Source organism: Helicoverpa armigera, chromosome 7 (assembly GCF_030705265.1).
Source record: "Helicoverpa armigera isolate CAAS_96S chromosome 7, ASM3070526v1, whole genome shotgun sequence".
NCBI lineage: Eukaryota > Metazoa > Arthropoda > Insecta > Lepidoptera > Noctuidae > Helicoverpa > Helicoverpa armigera.
This window is the reverse complement of record NC_087126.1, coordinates 7,754,950-7,778,393: the sequence shown is the minus strand read 5'-3', so window position 1 is coordinate 7,778,393 and position 23,444 is coordinate 7,754,950. Positions and strand designations below refer to the sequence as shown.

Here is a 23,444-nt window from a genome sequence, read left to right as displayed (position 1 = left end):
ATTATGTAAGTACTTAATTTTTATTCATGGCTGATAACAGTTACTTAAGAAAATATACAAGATTATTTATTTTTATTCTTTGTAATATACGTAATACTACCACCGCGTCCCACCCAATAAACAAAACACTGCAACCTGTACCACATACGATTCCGTAATTCTTAGTTAACAACGTTCGGCCTAAGTTAATTATGTGCTCAACATAAATCTTTGGTAATTGGCCTCTTGTTACACAACACTAAGAGAGGACGTGTTGAAATTATATATGTGAGGTGGTGAAGTTTCATCATGCCGCAGTTAATATTGTTATTTGTGGTGTTTATAATTGCAGTCGAATGTTGCTGGAATTTTGGGAATTTAGGGTTCTTATAATATGATCGAAAATATTTCTTATTGCATGAAAATATTCTTAGATATCAGATCTTTCATGGCTATCTTTGGAACACAGAATGACATACTTCATTTTTCTCATTTTCGAGTAGTTAGGTGTATCAAGCATAGTAGTTAATCACTGCATACGATTCTACTATTAAATATGTGATATTAAAATATGATTTGGCAATGAGAGTATATACTTCTAGAAAACTTATATCTACTGGTAACTTTGACCATCAGTTCCAAGTACTTTTAAAAATTCCCATCGAACATTTTGCCTCACAAGCGGCTTAACACCTACATACAAAAGCCAGCTGATACAACCCTTTCAACGATCAACATGACACGTTCCTCAATTTCTAAACTAAAAATAAAATTGTAACACGAGATAAAGATAATAATGATTGTGCTCAAACGCAATACAATTTAGTTGACCAAGGGGCGTGTGGATTAGGGTCTAATCGGACGGCGGCGATGACAATCTGTCGCGTGGCTGACACGTGGACGACACGTGTCTGTGGGGTGGAGCTACCTAGTACTGCCGAAGTAAAGTAAATTGACAGAGAAATTGGTAGAATGCATGCTAAAGTTGCATTGCAGAAATAATGGCTTGTAGTTTGCTAGTTGTCGTTTCATAATGAATATTGCACAAAGCATCTTTTTACTTCGCTTCTTAGACCTGCTCATAGATTTTTTAGCATTATTTTAGTAAAAAAAACAGACAGCCATTTATTTACAAAACTCACCTGTTTTGTAACTGAGTCGATAAGTCGCACGAATATGTCTTGTTCTTGTCGAATACCTGTAGAAGATAAAAATATGTAAATTAATTATTTATTTTCTCAGCTATGATGAGACTTTGAACCCAAAATTAGGTATTATATATAAGCATCACTTGTGAAAATTGACTTTTGTACGTATGTAAATATATTTTAATTTTTGCCTATTTCCTCGAATTCATATTTTGATTGTATGAAAGTTAGATAGAGACAGAGAAAAACATTAGAAATAATTACATTACCAACACACAGTGCACCAGTATGTTCCCTAACATATTGTGTTTATATTAAGATCGTTCTAATTCTCGCTCCTATAAAACAGTAACATTTACACATAGTAGCAATAAAGATCGTAGCAAGCTACGGGCTACGAGCGTAGCTAGCGTAGCACCAGACATTGCACAATTTGTTAACCTCCTAGAATTGCCTCTACGCTTGCTTCGCTCCTTTTAGAGTTCCGTGCCCCGAACTGTTTGAGGCAACCTTTGTTTATTTCCGAAGCAAATTTTTTGATAAGTCGATTATAATCGAGTCAAAAAAATTCTGATATTTTTGGTGAGCTAATTATCATGGATCATCAATGGCATGATTTCTCAGGATTATTATTAATCGGAATTTACAAGAGAATGAAAATCTACACAGATAACAATGTAGGTATTACGCTTTTAGCGATAGCTTACCTAAAAGTTTTCTATACTATCAATGTTACTGCCACAACTTTTCTTGTATTTAATCATTAGAATAGTTTAATCAAATGGTTGTGTTTATTCACAAAATGTTTAATATTGATCCAAGTGTATAAATTTTGTACAAAAAACTTACGTTAAAAAACTTAACTTAGTCTTATTTCCTAACCAAACTCTCGCTCCAATATCATAGTCTAAGAGCTTCAATGCAGTCGTCATTCATAGTCCAAGAGCCCGCTATTCTGTGCCAATTTTCCATTATCCCTGGTCTAGCAAGACGGCAAATATTTACAATGCGACCATCGCGTATAGTCTATGTTGTCAGCGACGTCTCTTGAATACGAGATTCGGGCTTATATTCTGATTTATGCCTTCTTGCTACGGAATAACGACTATAATTGCTTGTGTAAATTAGGTTTCGGATTTTGAGGTTATTGCAAAAAAAATGGGCTAATATAATTTCTCTAGGTACCTACCGTTTTTTCTATACCCAGAAAAAATACATAGGTAGGTACAGAATTAAAAGGGATACAGAGATCTAACTGGGATTATTCTTTGCAAAATCTGTGAAACTTTTTTTTTTACCTAATCTCTCAAACTGGCTTTTAGATTTTATTTACTTTTAAACAACAAGTGGTAAAATAATTTCATTTCATTTCTCTAAATACCTATTAGGTACAGATTATAAATAAAATTGAGACAAAGCTTTTTTTTAAATCGTTAATATATTTTAATTTCATAGTAGCGAGCGCCATCTTAGAGGCCTGAATAGCTATTGACGACAATAGCCCGCATGACAGTACGACAATGAAGTCAAGTCCGGCAATATTTGCTCGACTCCCGACCGAGCGATAATGCTTTGCACATCACTGTATTGACGGTGCACGATCTATTCTATACCATTATGTCGGCGACTGTACCTACTGCATACAGCGTGTTTGTAGTGCAAGTGTACCCATACCTATCTGGATATGGAATATGGTCACTGTTTAGATTGATCGTTAATACTCAGTCACGCATACATATTCTTTTCCTAATATCAGAAACAATAAATAATGCATTTTTTTATTGACTTTCTCTATTTTCTACATCAAGATTTAAGTAACATTACCTTGTATGTCTTCCTTTTATGTATACAATATGATACGTAATTTTACCGACACTTCTTCGTGACAGAAAAAAAAAATAAAAAGACCATCAAGTGTCGATGTCTTTTTAAATGTTGAATATTTTAAACTAATTAAATACGAGTATGTAATTTAATTTTAACAGAAGTTTTTCTTCAATCTTTACAAGGGGGTTTTGTCCGGTATCTCGGAACTTAGTCATGGGCTGACCCCAAAACGTAGTAGATAGTCACTTACCATTTGCATAAAGTAATTGAAGTCTGTACTGGATGCCATTGTTCGTCTTTTGCCCTTCAACTTCCTGGAACAGAATTTTATCGTTAGACCAATATACTTTGAGGATTTTAAAGTAATTTTGTAGATATTTAGGTACATATATAAATATGCAAGTTTAGTATTTCTATCTTACTTATACCATACACTGAAGACGTAAGATTCAGAAAGTCGTTATTTAGTAGCCATCACGTATTTAAATTTATCCGTAGCTTCTAATCACAAACAATGATAAAAGCCTCGAAATAATGCTTTGGTTTAAGTTTTTCAGTAAAACAAGCTTAACATATTGATTTCTGACACCTACGCGAATATTAGACATTTAAATAGTAGTTTTATTTTTACGGATAGCAGTACATACATACGTAAGGCTAAAAATGTAGAAGAAACTCTAACCCAACTTATTTATCAGTCTTATAGACTCAAATACCAAAAAAAAACTAGCGCCATCCAAAATATGTATACTTAATAGTAACATTTATAAGTAAAGTGCGGGCCACACGTTCGGTAAAAACGCGAACATGAATGTTTACTATGTGAATAATTAACGCGGCGCCAACAAACAAGACGTGTGAACGTGCACGCCCCCTGGCGACAGACAGAGTAACCTATATTTTTATATTTTTCACTGCGTAATTTTTTTTCATGTAATATTTATTTTTAATCAAGTATGTTTTTAAAATAAATGTAAAGATCGAGCGCACAGTTACTTGGTTTTCGTGTAACAAAAAAGTATTCTGTTCTTTTCTAGTAATTATTATTATCTATATACATATATAAAAATGAAACCCGCTTTCCGTTGTCACGACATAACATGAAAACGGCTTGACCGATTTGGCTGAAAATTAGAGGGGAGGTAACTTAGATGCGGGAGAAGGTGTTTTTGTCACCATCCGGCTACACGACGCGGGTGAAAGCTAGTTTAAAATAAAATGTATCAAGAACGTATAAGGAAGGAAAGGTTACTTGGTGCACGAATTTGGCCTGTGAATGTTCTGTAATTGAAATATGTGCAACGCTTTTTAAATGTTTAGCTGTCCATTTACATATACCCTTTTAAACGTGCATACAGAATAACACCTTAAAACAACCATCTTACATTCTAAAGAGGCTTACAATCAATTCAAAACACTGATGAAGTAGACTAACTCCAAAAAGGTCCAAGTTTCGAGAATTCCAAAGTTAAAATTTAACACATGCCACCAGCACGCATGCGTATTATGTAAATAAGTATTGTGCACACAATAGAAATCATGTCGGGTCGATCCTGATTGATGAACCAGAGAATCGCGATATATATCTCGTCTCGAACGTTCCTTGATAAACTAACAATATGACGCCGTATTGAAAGGGGCTAAGTTGAAAGTTATTTAGTTAAATCTACGAGACGTAATCGGGTGTTTGTTACTGTTGGTTGGGGGATAATGTAAAAAAATATAATTTTAATAGTTTCGGTGCTTCATTATGATTGTCTGACTTACCTAATATGTATTAAAACTTCTTTATCAAGCGGTTTCTATCAAATGGACTCTATGTGGCTTAATTCAGGTGATTAAAATAGTATCACAATAAATGGGTTACCTGACATTATAGTATTTTTCAAATCGGTCTAGTGGTTACTGAGCTTTGCACGATTAAACAAGGAAACGAAATCCTCAGCTTTATAATGTTAAGTATACCTACATACTTGGATGTCATATATTTTTCGTTCCTAAGTTTTCCTTTAGTAAAACAAATGTCTAATTTACCTGATCTTTCTCAATGAACCCGATGAAGGCGGTGCGTTCGATCTCGACCGGTTGTCCCGCCCGGTCATACAGCGCGACCACGAAGTGAAAGAAGTTGCTCTTGCGCAGGTTGCTGGGCGGTTGCTTCTCGAAGTGCGCTCGACCCACGCCTACGCTGCTGTTAAAACAAAAAAAAACATTGAATATTCGTCATAGGTCAAACATATTCATCATCGTCATACGTAAAACACACAAATATTAAAATATTATTTTAAAAGGGTCAAATAATGTGTACATACAATGTATAAGATACCTACCTATGAAATTATACAGTCTGACTGCCAAATAACTACCTATGTAATTATAGTCTGACTACCAAAAACAAATTAATAAATCCATATTATTTATTTTTATAACTATGTTATCACAAGGACAGACAACTTAAACAATAGACAAGGTATATTTTAACCTACCTAGGTATAAAATTAAACTACAACCTATGTAGGTACTTAGGTACAACATTAAATTAGTAACAATTATTAGATATACAATCTCTGAAAGGATTTTGGAATTACATTCAATAATGAACAAACACTGCCAAACTAACAGTGACTCCGCAAAATAATTAATTAACCATGAAGTTTGACAACAAAAAATCCGGAACCCACATTTTAGGATCATAAATATCACATTTCTTTCACCGTTACTTTATTTTATTCTCGAACTGCAATTTGTCAATAGACAGCCACCAAAACTGTTTAGCGCGCTTTTGTGACAGACCACAGACTATACAAAAACAGCAGATAAACAAAAGAGTAGATAATAATCCTTCTTAAAATTGATTTATGGCCTTCACCGTTAGTGGGAATGAAACTGTATTTTTTTTACGGTTAACCCTTTGGCTATTATGTACTGATGACATAATTTTCTAACAATGGTAACAGTTACTTTATCTTGTTATATTTGACCAGTGGTACTGCCAATAATTATTTTATGAGAATTCAAGTCAATGTGCAAAAAAAAAATTTTCTATGTATAAAGATTTCAAACTGAGGTCAATTCGTGTAGGTAAAATTATCCGAATTCTGGGATATGTAAGATTAACAGTCGGAAGCAATTCTAAAATATCGATAACGTTAATGAAGTGACGATGTACGAATAGTGCCACACACATCGATATCGACACGTGCTGTTCGAATTTCGAAGTAGAATACAAGATTTCATTCACTATCAAATTCACTCTTAAATCAAGGTGATAAGGTTCATTTTGTGCTTAATGTAAAGTAGTATGTGATTTGCCAATGTGCTCAATAAATGCATCGATAGAGCAACATTTCAAACGCGCGCAGTTCATCAAATCTTCGGTCTCATTTCTCATTGTTGTTGCCTGTAAATGTGAAGCTAGGGCTTAGTGATGTTCTACTGCTAGCTTGTTTTCAAATACTTGTTGTTGGTACCTACATTTATTAATACTAGTACCTATAGTTCGGCCGTTCAGAGAATGCGTTCCTGACACCTATCAGTTAGTCAGGACTAGTGATGGGCACAACATAACACTGAGTTCGTTACCGTTCCCCCAAAATAAACCGCCGCATTATTTTAAGATTATTTTCGTTTTAAATTGGCGGAATCATTTAAAATTTATATTTTAGTTATATAAGTGGAAACCAAAAAAGGTAATATTCATGTAATAAAATCGTTTTATTTATTCTTTCACACTTTTTGTACATTGAATTGAATGTGCGTACAGAATGTTAATCAGACTCCGATTCGCTTGAGGAGGTGGTGTCTTCATCATCATCTTCGCCTACGTGTATATTACGTGTATATTAGGTATTATCAATAACAGAATCAATCCTGATATCTCGGTCAAAATCTTCCAAAATCAGGTTTTTAGAGCTCTACCTCACTGGGACGCCATGGCGACGTCGCCAGCGGCACAGGTCTGGCTACTTCTGGCATCCAAATGTCGCCAAGTCGAGTGGCCATGGCGTCTCGACAGTCAATTGTTTACGTCGTCGCTCAAGAAATTGCAAGCTGACTGGCGACCACATTGGCGACTGTGTGAGGGAGGTGCGCTTTACCGTGTACATTATAGTGGCTACTGTGGCCACGTCGCCAAGTTGCCACGGTAGCCAGAAGCCACATAGGGACCTGTAGCTCGTGGCCAGGCCTCCAATTTGGCGACGTTACCAAACCGTCGCCAAGTGAGTTAGGTTCCATATATTTCAATACTAACTGCTTGGATACGTAGCCGGCGACGTCGCCATTGGCGTCCTAATGAGGCAGGGCACTTAGTCTTAGCGCACGAAACGACAACAAATGACTATTTAGCGTCACAAAATGACGGCCCATGATGCCATTTGGGGTTACCATTTTCAACCTAAATATAAAAATGCTACTTTCTTTCGCGCGTTCAGTTTGATCATAGTTTTATTTTTATATTTCATAAAAGTTATCCTATAGTCCATTATTTTCAAATTCTTAAAAAGAAAAACAAAACGTATTATTTTATATTTTAAGTATAACTGTATAAGAACCATCAACCAGAACAGATTACGATACTTGCCTGTTATTTTTAGCACAGCACTACAAATATAAAGCGCTGACATAACCTTGTAATAGCGCAGTATAGATTTAGAAAAATATTGTTCACCAAGTTATTTGACACTCAATTTGGCACAAAATTACAACATTCATTGATTATTATTGATATAATAATGTTGTTTTAATGCTCAACAATTGTTAAAACGATAAACAACCAGCAAAAATATTTTTATCGTACTGCAACGCCATTACAAAGTTACGTCGTCAGTTCAATCGCGATGTGTCAGAAACGCATTCTCTGAGCGGCCGAACTATAGGTACTTCATTTTGTAAGTAAGGTCGTATAAGCAAGGTTTGTTTTATCACATTTATGATCATATGGTCTTTTTGTTACAAAATTCTGTGCTTTGTTGGTTTGAGTAGGAAACGTAATTGAATAAAAACAATAGTTATTCAAATATTTGCTACTAATGGCCGCTTAATCCAAGTGTCTGCCATGGCTTCATTTGCAATAGTTGTGTTTACATATAATATTTTGTACTTTCATGACAGATATTATTTAGTTTTGCCGAAAGCCGAAATCAAATTTCGTCTTAAAATTTTCGGCGTTCAAACCTCGATACCGCAGTACCAACACTACAACATTACCAGGACCGTATTACGCTATGGTTGCCCATTCATCTCTCCCCGCTGCAGAATTTGCGTAAACAAATTGGTTTCGCGATTGCCATTTTATACTCTCGTACGCGACGATACATTGTTTTATTTATCGTAACCAGTTTCGGCGGCGCGTTCGCGATTAGGCCGTAGTGCTTTTTCCGCTTACAGATCGAGCGCGTTTTGTCAATCTTTGGCGATTTTTTTAGACTGTGTATTTTTATGTGTAGGATTGTAGTCGTGTTTTATTTGTTTTTTTTTTGGTAGTGTGTCATGTTGTACGTTGAGTGTTCTTGTTCAAGAATTATTAAAGGTTTTGTTAGATTTTTCACAAAAATGCGTGTACTGCAGAAGATTCGAAGTTTCAAGCAAATAATGATGTAGTTCTACATCCTCTTCTACTATTGACAACTATGCGCAAATTAAAATCAAATTAATGCTTCTATCATTAACAATCATCTATAAAATTATACTATACTTTACCTACAAAAACTAGACCAATTAAAAAGAACTAATCACTCAAACGCCGCCTCCTAGAAAAACAATTACAATTTGCGTGTACAACCACTCTTAGACGGATCATTACGTAGTAACGTAATTTATTAAAAACGCGAGTACGGAGGTGCGCCTAATGATTTACAGTGGCTATACAAATGATCCTGTCATCGCCGACGGGAGGCTATCTGTCAACATTTGTCATCCCACGACCTGGTGATTGCTGGCAATTACTTTAATTAATTACTTATTGGTATGGTTATTAATTTTTTGGGGGTATTTTGGAACCCCTCTCATTGTTATAATTTGGTAAAAGACTTTGATTCCGGTAAAGTTACAACTAATAGAGGACTTTTCTGCCTACAAATAAATAATGAGCAACATATTTTTAATGACAAAAATAGCTTAATTAATCTTGAATCATTATCGTCGGTCGTTCTAGTCAGTATACCGAACTTTCTAAAGTTTTTTTTAAGAAATCGTAAGTGCAAAAGTTGCTTATAAATATATGTAACTCAAAAACCAATTAATTTAACCACTAACAGATAAACAAACAACACATAACCAAATAAAAACATTAAACAGTCCAAGTAAACATTTTAAGAACAGAACTGTCGGCCAAAACTCGACAGATGTCAGGAGGGTCCTTTACGATTCTGTGCAAACACAATACCTCTCTAATTCGCAGTCGGTACATCAATACGTCATAGAACACCAAATGTTTATTGTTGCGTAAGTTCATTATTATCATAAAATGTATGGGTTTGTTAGTCGACGGCCTAAATTATGAGTTTGAATAAATAATGAAGTTATAAGTATTGGAGTTGTAAAAATCTGTTGTGATTAGAAATTGAATTTGAGATGATGTTGATTTGGTTTGCGGTTATGTTTTTGGTCAAATTGTGATTTTAACAAAACGGCTTATTCTTTGCATTACAGTTCGGGTAGCAAATATGTAGGGTGCCATTACTCCTAGCTACCTCTTATTTATAACATCTGCTTACTACTGGTGTATCGTACAAAATAAATTATATTATAAATCACATGAAAGTCCGTAAAATAATGCAACACAAAACAAGGTTCTAATTAAAAGATCTGTTAAGCAGTTTGGTGCAGTTACTATCATTGGGCAGTAATAGAAAGTATTTATATATTTTTTTTATCTAACAAACACCTGATACAAGTATTCAGAAAATAATTTAACCAATAATAAACTTTAACACCTACACCATTAAACACAAAACTGTCTCACAGTGTTAATTACACGGGTACAGTTGCACGCAAAATTCTGTATCCACTAGCTCCCCGCATCGCAAGCTATGATTTATAGCGCCCTTTGCTTTTATGAATACACACTTGTTACCGCATACTTCATTATGGGCCGTGCGAAATTTGTACGCCCCTGATTGGGCACCGCGTGATAATAGAGTCATTGTACGTATCGTATCGGATGTATAGAGGGCAGGTGGTTCTCTGTTTAAATTTTGTAATCTGTTGTTTTAAAAGGTGTTTATAGGTTTGTGCCTTAGTGGTGGTTGCATTTTAGTGCAGGTGACTGTACCTACTTTTGTCTTTTGATCAGGTAAAAATTAAGTCTATATTTTATGGAGTGCTTTATACACTAAATGTTGATAATAATTAATAAACTCTCCATGGTCGATAATGATTGTTTAATTTGTTAAAAATTTATGAACTACCCCAATGCAATCAAGTTGCATTTTAATATAACTAAATGCGCCCACTATAGCTTTGCATTGGTAACTTTGATGTGTTAAGTTTTATCTTGAATCGCTTTGTATAACATACGTGCAACCCAAATTAAATTAACAATCAGTTATATTTTATTCCTGAAAACTGACAAACAGAAGTAGAGAAGTGCTGTAAGTAACTCATGCAATGGATATATTTTATAAAATAAATAATATACCCTACTAGTATCTCCATTCATCCACAGTTGTTCTTTTACCGTACAGACTATTATTTGATATTGATTGACAGCAACCCCCAAAAAGCCGCATTAGGAACCGAACTTAATCCCTTACAGTTATTTAATGTCAAATAGGGAACATTCGTTTTGCTTTGAGTTCGAACGTAATGTAATTTTGGTGGCTTTAATAAGTTTAGCGCGATGCTCTTTTCTCCCACTAAATGGTTTAGCTAAGTATCAAATAAGGGTAGTTTGTAACACGAATATTTTTTCAGTAAATTGGGTATTTAATTGTTCTGCATTTAATTATTCTTTTATTTTTGATTCATTATTGATAAAGAGTATTTTGTTTCTGCTTCAGCTTTTAGTTAACTTTTCTTTTATCTCCTAACCAAAATAACACAACTTTTTTATACGTCATAGAAATATTAAACCGATTTGATCGATAATAATATTTTCTATTTTATATATTTTTATTCTCAGCTCTCATATTTGTAAAATGTCTATGCTTGCATCTTATGTCATCATCCTCCGAGCCTTTTCCCCAATCATGTTGGGGTCGGCTTCCAGTCTAACCGGATTCAGCTGAGTACCAGTGCTTTACAAGAAGCGATTGCCTATCTGACCTCCTCAACCCAGTTAGTTTGCTTGCTTTTCTTATGTCTCAACTTCAAAAAGTGACCCCCAGACTCCTACTAACGACCAGTTCCCCTTATCTGTACTTACTTGGTATTATCAACTAGTGAAGTGGGAGTCATCCAGGCCCTGGTGAGGGGTTCCTCCTTGAGCGAGGTGACGGGGCCCCGGGGCTGCGCGTGGATGCCTCCCGCCGCCTCCTGGTGGTGCAGGCCGAACATCAGTCCGCCTGCAAAAATAATGTTATTAGGAATAGGGCATAATGTAGGAAATGAGAACTAAAAATAGTTGACAATTAGGACTTCATGCCATTACTTTTACAAAAGACAGTCCCATTAACGGTTTCTCTTCACGATTGTCTATTCTCAAGTGGTAGGTGTGATAGTCAGAAGATACAGAGCTTTCAGAACTTTGAACTATATCAGAAGAGTTTAGGAATAAAACAGGTGATTTCATAAACATAATTAGGATTTGTAAATATTATAAAACTTTGCAAAAAGTTTTTAATTCACTTTAATATCTGGTGACTGAACTTCTACATATTTTCTTAAAATGTTATTACAATATCAGATTCTTCGTGTTTTAAGCTAACAGCTTTATAATGCTGCTTATTAAAACTTGATGTCATTATATTGAGCTTTAGCTTTATAAAAAAAAATACTCTCAATAGTTAAACAAATAATTTAAAATTGTCTACAGATTGTTTAAAGTTAGGATTACTGAATAATAATGTCTTGATATAAGAAAAAAATCTGACTAGATAATAAATTGTATTCTTATCCTCTTCATTATAATAAGCTTATTACTAGGAAAGTTTCTTCTATAAACAGAAATGAAAAACATTGTCATTGTCATAAGTGAAATTATCTAAATGATATTTCTATAGGAAATACTTTTCTAAACTTTACTGATGGTATTTTGTTTTATCTTTATAATTACGACGTAAAATATCTAGGTAAGTAAAATAAGACTTATCCAACTCTTGAACTAGGTAGATACCTTCCTATTGAAAATATATGAGAACTGAATACTGTTTTTAATATCACTATAAAAAAATGAAATCATCATCCAAATCTTTATTTATAATCATAAAACGAAGTAAAAACAAAATAAGTTATGCTTACTTTTAAGTACAATCAAATCCCTAAAATACTCAAAAAAATATTATAACTATTCATTCAACTTTATACTTTAAGGTTTATAACATAAAATTACTTATCGCTGTAAGAAGCTACTGAATTAGTCGGCAAATTAATTGCTACGGCTGCTACGTTCATTTGTTATGCTACGCCGTAGACGCTCGCGTAGACTTGATTATATCAACACTTCGAATTTACATTCTCTTCGATTTGCTTCCATTTAATGGAACCTCGATACTTTAGAGTTTAACTGTTTTAATTTTAGACACATACATATGAAAAAAAAAGTTTATAACTAAGTATATCATCAATGCTATGTCAAGGAAGTTCACATAAAAATACATATATCGATACTATTGCGAATTGTACACATCTCCGTAATTAACTTAAAAGTTTTGACATTTAGTTCTGAAAGGCTTGCTATTTTCAAATTTTTGAACAGATCTCGAAATCTGCCCATTGTAAAAAAGCTACTCATGAATCCTTACAAGACAAAAACTATTCATATAGTTAACTTTTTCTGGTTCCGTACATACCTGAAGATCGTGGGGCTCCCGAAGGGTACAGCTTTCGTCCCCATCCCACGGGGTCGAGTTCCAGCGGCGGCCACGGTGATCCCGTGTACCCGCCCGCCGCGTTCAACTCGTCCGACCGAATCTCGAATCACGACACGCACCCGATTACGCGCCCGAGAGCGCACGAACACCCCCGGAAAATCACGAGCGCGGATGAAAAACGCGGTCTCAATTCAAATTTTGTTTTTATTGCACTGCTTTTTATTTGTAGTTATTAAAAATGTAGTGGTAGAAAGTTTTTGAGAATTATTTGTGATGTTTGAAAAAAAAAGTTTTATGTCCAAGAGTGCATTATACAGAAATCGGTATACCACAAATATATTTAAATTCAAAATCACAAGGAAACCTCAGGAAAATAACACTAAAATCATTCGTTATCGAATAAACGTTTTGTTAAAAAATTGCCAACTTCGTACTAAGTATCTGTTGTATCGTATGTGCGTTCAGGGATCGAGTCCCGGTTGTGCGGGCGATCCCGTTGTGAATTTGCGGAACACTAACAAGCGTCGCGGGAGCGCGCCGCCGAGTGCCCGAGCTTCGCGGCGCCCCGTCCGTCCCCGCGGACTGTGGGAGGCGCCCTGGGGACACGCCCTCGCCTCCAGAGCGGGACGGATACACCGGCCCAGGTGGCGCCACTTACACACCGACATTTCCTCAAAAACACAAAAAAGACTTGATATTAAAGCTAAAACTAGAATGTAAAAAATATTTTAGATTTTTAGTGTTAAAATTTCGAAACACACGAGTGAATTTATAGCCGAGTATTATGGTAATGGAGGGACGGTGCGAGGTTTCCCTCTGAGACCGCGGCACGCGCGCGCCAGTAAGGGATAGACGGATAGATGAGACGTAGTATCTCTCCGGTGGAGCAGCTCTGGGACGGGCCACGCCACGAGTATTACTTATTAAACCCAAGTTAGATTGACGATGATGAAATTTCAGTGGGAATTGACTTTAACTGCTACCGAGATGAGGTTTTGTCGCCTCATTAATTATATGTAAAGTGTTCTGTATGTTTGAACGTGAACAAATCGCGGCTTGCTAATGCTGCTGTTAAAATAACGTTTCTGTGTCGTTACCACGACGAACACTGCTGATTTATGACGTCGAACCAAATAAAATTCAGAATTTTTGAAACAGACAAGACTTCTTCTTTGTTTATATCTTACGGTTCAATATACTCGTACCTGTAAAGTTTGTATGATGATGATTTATTTTCTGTAAGGAATTGTCATGATCCGACAACAGGCTGAAACCTTGTATTATTTAATGTTGTTTAAAAATATGGAGATTTAGGTACCAAAAAAGGTTGTAAGAAAACTGAATTGAACTTTATACATACTAGTTGCCTTCATATTCTTTCTTAGGTAAACACGTATTTTCCATTGTTATACCAGTACAAAACTTATATACGATAATTATGTGTGGCGTTACCTTTTAGAAAAATAATGCTAAATCTGTATGCAACAAACACTGTACAAACGACAGTCATAAAATTCAAATGTGTGAATTTCAAAACCATGGTTATGCAAACCGGCGTCAATTCTACTGGGAATTATTTGATGGGGGATTATAAATTCTTTGTCGTTGGTATACCTAGCTGTTACTGACGATAGCGTTAATTGGTATTATTTAAAGTTTCTGGTTTCTGGTGGTTGATTAATAAATACCTGCTGTAACTATACGTATTATTAAGTTATAAGCCAATTTCCTTATCGACATTTTTTAAACTAGAAGAGTTTAAATTTACTTATACAACAAAACTATAATACTTTTCTCTCATTTAATACTCTACTCATTACGCGTATAAAGATTAGGAAACATTTTCCTCGTTCAATACAAAGGAGCTGCGAAATAAAACAAAATGTTACTTACCATCATCATCATAATACCACTGATATTAACCCAAATCTCTTTAGGGGTTGGCTGCTGCAGCATGTCTTCTTCGTCCATTCCTTCATATCAACTGACATCATCACACAAGTAAACACTCTTTTCAGCTACCTATATAGTCTTTCACACAATAAATCTAACATCTTCCTCTTTATCCATCGACATTCATGCTCAATATTTAAGTAAGTGTGACACTAGTCTAACCAAGGGGTATTGGGTTGCCCGGGTAACTGGGTTGAGGAGATCAGATAGGCAGTCGCTTCTTGTAAAGCACTGGTACTCAGCTGAATCCGGTTAGACTGGAAGCCGACCCCAATATAGTTGGGAAAAGGCTCGGAGGATGATGATTCATGCTCAATATTTCCCTCACAACATGCTACTCATTTCGCCACATATCATATGGTATGGGCATTCCGTGACAAACTATTGCCACGTAGTTTCTCTGTTACCGGTAGTACTTTCAAACTTTCTCTGATAAGTATGCTTATTTTCTTACTATCTGTCTATTAAAAAAATTACATAATTATGATTTTGTAAAAATTACATAATTAACTTCCATAAGTTCTAAAATACAGGTTATTAAGATTCACATGACACAATGGGTGGTATTATAGCTAACAGTGAATCTCAGATGTTAGTCAACCAATCAAACCAATACCTAGCTATGATGAAACCGTAAAAATTCTAGTATTTTTTTATAGTAATCACTATATATAAGTTTTGTGTCCACTGATCTTCTCTTATTACAGAACACAATTTTCAAAATAGGCAATAATGGCTATTAAAAGGCTTCTGAAATTAGAAACCGCAGCAGGACGGTCACTAGAGATTACTGTCATAATCGGGAAGCTGCAAATAGATGCGAACCCAGACTGGCAGACTGGCCTAACGATCGATTTGTTATTTGAACTGTGTACAGTAGGGTCATTTCAAAAAGTTGTGATGGCCTACCAATCCAACTTTTCTAAGTTTGTTTGTACTTTCTAAGCATATCTTAGACGCCAAAGACTGTGTTGCGGATGGCACGTTAAACTGAAGGTCCCGGCTGTCATTGAACATCCTTGGCAGACGTTACGGGTAGTCAGAAGCCAGTAAGTCCGACACCAGTCTAACCAAGGGGTATTGGGTTGCCCGGGTTGCTGGGTTGAGGAGGTCAGATAGGCAGTCGCTTCTTGTATAGCACTGGTACTGAGCTGAATCCGGTTAGACTGGAAGCCGACCCCAACATAGTTGGAAAAAGGCTCGGAGGATGAGGATGATGATAAGACTTTTTTTTTAATCCCGCAGACCCGTCCATAAGTATACGTAGTTGAAGACAGGACAGATGCACGGAGTTAATATATGGTTAAGGCATAATAAATTGTAATTAAATCTGTGTAGACAAAAATGAATAAACAGCCGTGTTGCTAGAAAATTTATTCCTCACCGATTCTGGTTTCTAGCCATGACACTAGGAAGCGATGAAAGGGCGTTTTGATTTTGATGACAATAGGCTATGTAGATTATTTTAAATACATTGCCTTTTAATGTTTGAGCAGGTTTAACATGGATGACAATTTAATCCTCCTGTAGATAGAATAACACGAGAAAAACATTAGCTACAATTTCAGAAGATTCCAGTTAATGCCTATATAAGAATCGTTAAGATACTTATTTACCGATGTGTTATTAAAAACAATATAGTTTATCTTACGCTCATTATCAATTTTACCATAGCATGCCTTGTCCACCTTAAAAGGCTGATGACAAAAAATTCTTATGTTACAAAAAAATATTGCGTAAATATTTTTTATTTAACGAAAGATATCACTAGGAATCTCCATACACACAATTAATATTGTTTACTGACTTGTGAGTGAACAACCTGTTTGTCAAACGAGGTTATGATTATAATTCAACTGTTTATGAATCGAGCACCTTAGGCCGTCGATCATATGTAGGTAAGTTAAAATGGGTTTATTAATTGCAAAAATGTGAGTACTTGGGTACATTTGAATGGTGAGACAGGCATACAATTCGGGAAATGCTGAAACCACATTCCTTTGTTTTTTTTTCGTACCTACATAGTTTATGAACTCACAGACTAACAATATGCATTGCAAATAGATTTAAGACGTACAAATATCTAATCCAGCCCTTCGTAGACAAGTAAGTACACAATTTAGGTACCTACAGATACGTAAAATGACTAATATCGAAGTTCAACAACAGGGCCCAAACAAGTTGGCACTCGTCTCCGGGGCCTGAGTGCTTTGGGAGGCCTCAGAGGGACCGCCCTCTTCGCCTCGCCACGCCCACAGCAAGCCACGCCCACAGCGCCTAGAGACTTGCCTGGTACGTGAAATATCGGTGCTTGTTTTAAGTTAAGATGTATGATGTATATCTCTTATGTACACTTAGATGGTCTTTTAAGTAATGTACTTAAAGGTCTGTAAATAGAGTTGGATATTCATTTGTTTCTTTACGGTATATCTTAGGAAAAAATATACGTCCCTTTGGGTAAGAAGTCTTGAAAAAGCTTCGATACCTACACCTGAGTATCGCGTTCCGGTTGAAAAGAAAGTGCTTAGGTGAATTGCAAGAATTGCAAACACTCTAAATATCATCTCGTAGGCATTACTTACACATTTACCCAACTGCACAGGAAGAACGAAGAAATAATGCTTTATGGGCATATACATATGTATGTACTTACCTCTTCTCATACACAGAAGGTTGGCGCGTGTTCAAGGTGAATTAGCGATTGCAGCCTTCTTCGAAAACGTTTGCAGTTGATGTATCCCTTCATCGTTAGTCAATAGTAAGAACCTCAAACTGAATATATTTTAAACTAGCTTCCGCCCGCGCCTTCACCCGCGTAGAGTTCGGTTATATCGCGTTTCCAAGAGAATTCTTAAAAAATCAGGGATAAAAACTATCATATGTGCTTTCTCAAGGTCAACTCAATCTTTGTACCAAATTTTATTAAAATCAGTGCAGTGGTTTAGACGTGAAATAGACAGACAGACACAGTTACTTTCGCATTTATAATTAAGTAAGTAATTCCTACACATTTTCTAACCCGTCAAAGCTGCTAATCTTATTCAGAATACAAAATCGATTTCCTGAACATCCTTTATTGGAACAATAGGATCTAGATCCAGGCATTATAATCGTATTAACTATTGTATTAGGAACTGGACCGTGGACAGTTGGGAAATCGGAATTAGCATTGTGTAGGTTATACTGCGAATATTAATCGATATTGTTGAATGAATATCGATTTCGCACGTGACAAGTGTTGGTTGAAAGAAGATAAAAAGAAAGAATGTATAAAAAGGGTTCACCTATCTAACCTAATATACCTAATCATTAATTGTTTATACCGATATAATGTTTAAAATGTTCCCCTAAAGTCTGCTTGGCTTCACTGTAAATCTCATAGCAATCGATTCAGCCGTTTTTTCGTAAAGGCCTGCCAAACTTGAGGTAGGAAGCAAGAATTAAGTTTAATGTTATATGACTTACATTAAGCACATTTGAACGTGACCCTGTTACAAATGTGAATCCTACCATTCTATATCAAATTGAGTATTTTTACAAAAATAAATACTAAAACAGTAGTCACATAACAGTTAAGAAACAAGCTGACAAGACTTCCTCCTTCATTTTAATTCGAAACCTTAAGTCAGCTTTAAATTACACTTTTTGCTGGCCTTATAACCCCCTTGACGCGGCCTCCGGATTAGGGGCTACCAACGGGTACTTTTTTTGGCAGTGTCAAGAAACATCGTCCTGCTTACAAGCACCCCAGGGGGTACTTTCAGACCCTTAACGTTTACGACTACCCGATTGCTTTTCTATGAAGGGCCTCCAAGAAATGTCCGCGACAAAAACGGACAGATGCTCACAACGGATGTTGATACCTACCAATTGATAAGTATGATTTTTTTTTTGGTTTGCGGTTTTTTTTTCAGTAGTTCACACTTATTAAGTGGTTGGTGACAAAAACTGGCCACTTATGTTTACGAGTGGCGGAAGAGTTTTTACTGTGTTGGTCGACAAATCTTTGCTAACTAGACCATTAGATAAGGCGGAACTAAAATAAAAATTAAGATTATTTTTTTTTTAAAAAAGCTGTCATTTTCAAAGTATGTCGTTCTTATAATATAGATGCGTTCATTCCTCTACCAAACCTCGAAAAAACCCTTGCTAATAATCACACCAATCGGCACAAAATGCACATCATTATCGACAATAGTCAAATCAGTAGTAAAAACAATGAAAAAAAACGCAAACTTAGAAAAAACAGCTACACGCTGTGAAATGAATTCCACAAACATTTTGACACAATACTCCGTTGTAACACTCAGAATGCGTCTTCAGTGACGTCTTTGACAAAACAAATAACCCATAAAAGGGTATTAATGTACCCAGTGTCCGCAGTAAAAGGGTTAGCCGTCTGTCACACGAATACTACCGTTTTGTTTGTTTGTAATGTAAAAGTTGCCGACTTTTTTCACGAAACTGCTCACTTGAATATGATGTCGTGCAGCGATGGGTTTGCGGAAAGACGGCAAAATTAATTTTAGTTATTAGTGGTCACGAATATTTGCGGCTATTGAATATATTTTGTTTATGAATATTGCCTAAAAGTGACGAAGTTGATATCATAACTCGTCGCCGTTGAAAGAATCATACTTGAGTATAACCTAACACAATGGTGTCTATCATTATACTGGTAGTAGTTAATATACATTGTACTCTAAGTTCGCTACTACGGATACGCAACTTTTCCTCCAATTATACATAGACTACCTACCTACTCCACGAGTATAAACAGATACCTTTAACTTAACCAGTCTAATTTGGTATCAAGCTCTAAAACATTCAAAGCTATTTTAGTCACCTCAAAATCATAACATCTGAGCAGCTCAAATAAAAAATCAAACAAAACACGATCTCTTGAACAAAACAAATTCGCTAAAACGTCGAAAAAAAGGGCAAAAGACCAAACCTGAAGTTTCCATTTCCTCTCACAAAATATGCATACTTCGTCCATCTACATCGCCTTAATGGTACGGTTGAAATTTCCATGATATTTCCATGGTACATTTTCCCACAGACCCGTGTTATCATATTTGAGGAGTGGCATCATGATAAAACACAGTAACTCGTCATAATGTGTTTAGCGTTCGCTCTTCTGGTGAGCGTCAAAGAGTAGGCGTTAATATAGTGTACAGGTGAGACAGTAACATTTAATCATTATAATAAAGACACTAATAAAGATAGAGAGTCGACTTGAGTCAAGATCTATACCGATTAATATTGATTGCGGCCTTTTCAAAGCCAATGTTTCTCCTTACATTCCTCTCACCCGATGTTCCTGAAATGCTTATATGTATGAAACAATAACATTATGGATCTATCTTTAGTACATGTACATTTCATATTATTTCCGGAACCGTAGGCACAAATCTATACAGTCATTTACAATGGCGTTACTAAAGTGTCCGTTCTGTTATGAAACTTATCTCTGCATTCATATTTCGGGAAGCTTTACTTATTCAATATTTTCAAATTGGCTGCACACCGTTCTTGTAATGGAGCCGAAAAAATGCGGAAACCGAAGCAAATGGATTCACGAGCTGTTTATTTATTTAAGTTTACGAAATAATCTACCTTCGAATTCGGTTAGCGTTATTTTGTCAAGATGCTTTTATCCTCTCCTGCTTTGCTAATTTATTTGTGGGATTGAAAGTGAAGGAATATTTTTATGCGTAATTTTAAACAACAACAATATTTATGGTTTCGCTAATAAAATCTGTTTGGAAAACTGAATTTGTGAGCTACTAGCTGTTACACGAGGTTTAACTTCTTCCCGTACGGATGAAGCATCTTGATATATTAGTACTATAGAACAGTAAAGGTGAACCGAAGAAAACACTGGCCGTTTTTTTAAACAATAAACATCAAAAAGATCTAATTATAAATAAAACAAAAATATTATTTATTATAAAAAAACCATGCACCATCGCGCCCCATCAAAATACACGACTACACTAACAAGTGGCTCAAGTGGCTCCTCCGAATTTCGCCATATGAGCGCGATGTCAGTGCGACCATTTATCATGTGAGATGTGACAACTGAATTTATTTATAAAAAAAAAACAACAAACAATAGGACACGTTAGGGCTAGTGGCGCCCTCGATAACTGCTGCACAGACTTGTAGCTTTTTTATGTAGAGTGGTAAAGTTTTAGAGGGTGCAGATTTTGTCGTTTTATTTTGTAAGACACCTTCCACTTCAATCACAGTGATTTTAATCTATTGTACAAAATTGTTGTTTTTTTTTGCCTGTTTGAAAATAAAATAAACCTATGACAAAAAAAAACAATCTGGTCAGTACTTTTTTTCCCGGTTTAATATTTTATTCGATGACTTGAATTGTAATGCTTGATTTAAATCATTTTAATTTTATTCGACACTTTTTTCTGCTTTTTATGACATGAAAACATAATGTTGGTTTTTTTTTTGGTATTAATCACACCATCAAAAACATTTTACACCAAAACCAAAAACTGCCACCTCTAAATGTTCTACGGCTCACTACTACACTGGCTACACACTCCAAGGGGTACCCAGTACCTCTGATTTAGGGGTGCGATACAATACAGAGATAGCAATTTGATATTCAGGCCACATTTTTAATAAGCACCGTTCGCTAACTGTAATGGCCTGGTTGGGCCCACTATTAAATAGCTTTTTGTTGCGCCATTAGTCACTTGAGTGACCTTCTGGTTTGACCATGTTGCATTGTTAATGGAAAATGGCTAGATACTACTGTATCTCAGAAGATATTGGCCTTGTTTTGTTTGGTCCTTTTACAAAAAATATAATAATTTACATTGGAACAAAAATAATTATTTAAGTAACTAGCTGGTGCCCGCGACTTCGTCTGCGCAGGTTTAGTATTTCGAACAATATGTTTACAAATTGTAGCCTATGTGTTATTCTGATGTATAAGCTATATTATTGTAAAGTTTCATTAAAATCCATTCAGTAGTTTTTGCGTGAAAGAGTAACAAACATCCATACATACAAACTTTCGCGTTTATAATATTAGTAGGATTTAATTTATTCTTCACTTGCACTGCCTACCAAATAGTAAAGAATTTAATATTTAGAGAAGTATTTGGTTTTTTTTTTTTATTATTGACTATATTCATGTTAATTAGATAAAGAAAAAAAATCCTTACAATCTTCGAGAAAAGAAATACACGTTACATGTCTATTTGTTCGATATACTTTTTATGTGACTGTATAAATTGTGATAAAACTACGATTACTTATTTGGGCCATGATCCAAACTCTAAAATCGCCGTAACAACAGTTTGCTCTTATACTAACAAAAGGACATAGACCAACCCAACCGATCGACTGTCCTTTAAAAAGTCGCATATGCGCAACATTATGATTCATTATGATGTTTTTATTGAGTGCGCGAGGCGTCGGCGTAACGAAGCATTGTGACGCATCTGTTCATTTTGCGCTATCTAGTGGCTTTTTATGCTCTTGACAATTGCGAATTGGGTTTTGGAAGGCACGATAAATAAGTCCCGGCTGTCATTTGAACAGAACTTTGACGGTTGTTACGGGTAACCAGAAGCCAGAAAGTCTGACAACCAGTCTTACCAATAGGTATCAGGTTGAGTAGGGAACTGGGTTGATGAGGGCAGATAGGTAGTCGCTCCATGTAAAACACTGGTACTCAACTGCGTCCTGACACTGCAACACAGTTGGGAAAAGGCAAGGTACATGATGATAGTTTTTTTGTCCTTAAAAAGTGTAGAACAGACATAATATTATAAATGTAATACGTAGGAAGCTGAGTGTTATGGTTTCACGGTAAAAGAAGTGTGATTAATTGAGCTGAAGTGTGAAGGCAAAAATCAGTATCAAGTGCACATAACACAACAATTAAAAATCATCTAATACACAATTAGCTCTAAACGAAAATACGTACCTACTTAAGAACTGAACAAACTCAATTAAAATTAAACCAAGGAATCCTAAGTTCGGTATTAGCTAACTTAGACAATACAACTTAGAACCAACTTAGTGCTAAGAGGAACAACGCAGCACTTAATTAGTATGTCGGTAGTGACGGTGTACCAACTTGTTTAACTTAGCGAACCTAATTAGGGACATCTTGTATCGTGTCGTGCGTTTGTAGGTGTTTGCAGTTAGAACTATGTAACACTAAGTGTTGGTTTGAATGCATTGTAGATGCGATGATGTCGACGATAATGAGAAATGGGAAATAGCATGTTTTTAAGTATATGGATTGTGATTTTTATTTTAGTTTTGGATTTATTTAAGTTGAGTAAGTATAAGTTTTATTATATGAGTACCTAACATTAGTTTGTGTTTTTATGAAATGGCGGTCTATATTGTGGTTGTGTGTTTTAAGATGGGACTGCCCCTAAATATTTCATCCGTACCTAAGTATGTGCTTTCACGCCAAAACGAATGAACCGATTACATGCAACAGAGATGTTCTAGGACCTGAGAAAGACTACTAGTTTCCTCAGACCTCGGCCGGAACCTAAGGGCAACAGCTGGAATC

At 35.5% G+C, this 23,444-nt stretch overlaps 1 protein-coding gene across 8 annotated transcripts in view; it reads right to left on the bottom strand.

Annotated features, from left to right (window-relative positions):
• The window catches only part of LOC110372630 (transcription factor collier), a 50,801-nt gene extending 37,432 nt beyond the window's left edge, over positions 1-13,369 (bottom strand). For all 8 annotated transcript variants that reach the window (XM_064035659.1, XM_064035665.1, XM_064035660.1 and 5 more), the window contains exons 1-5: positions 12,905-13,369; positions 11,320-11,458; positions 4,989-5,145; positions 3,205-3,268; positions 1,122-1,177 (exon numbers count right to left, since the gene is read on the bottom strand). In XM_064035659.1, coding sequence (XP_063891729.1) covers positions 1,122-1,177; positions 3,205-3,268; positions 4,989-5,145; positions 11,320-11,450 — 408 coding nt within the window. In that variant the 5' untranslated portion in view covers positions 11,451-11,458; positions 12,905-13,369. The remainder of the gene's footprint in view (positions 1-1,121; positions 1,178-3,204; positions 3,269-4,988; positions 5,146-11,319; positions 11,459-12,904) is intronic.
• Positions 13,370-23,444: the final 10,075 nt, after the last annotated feature.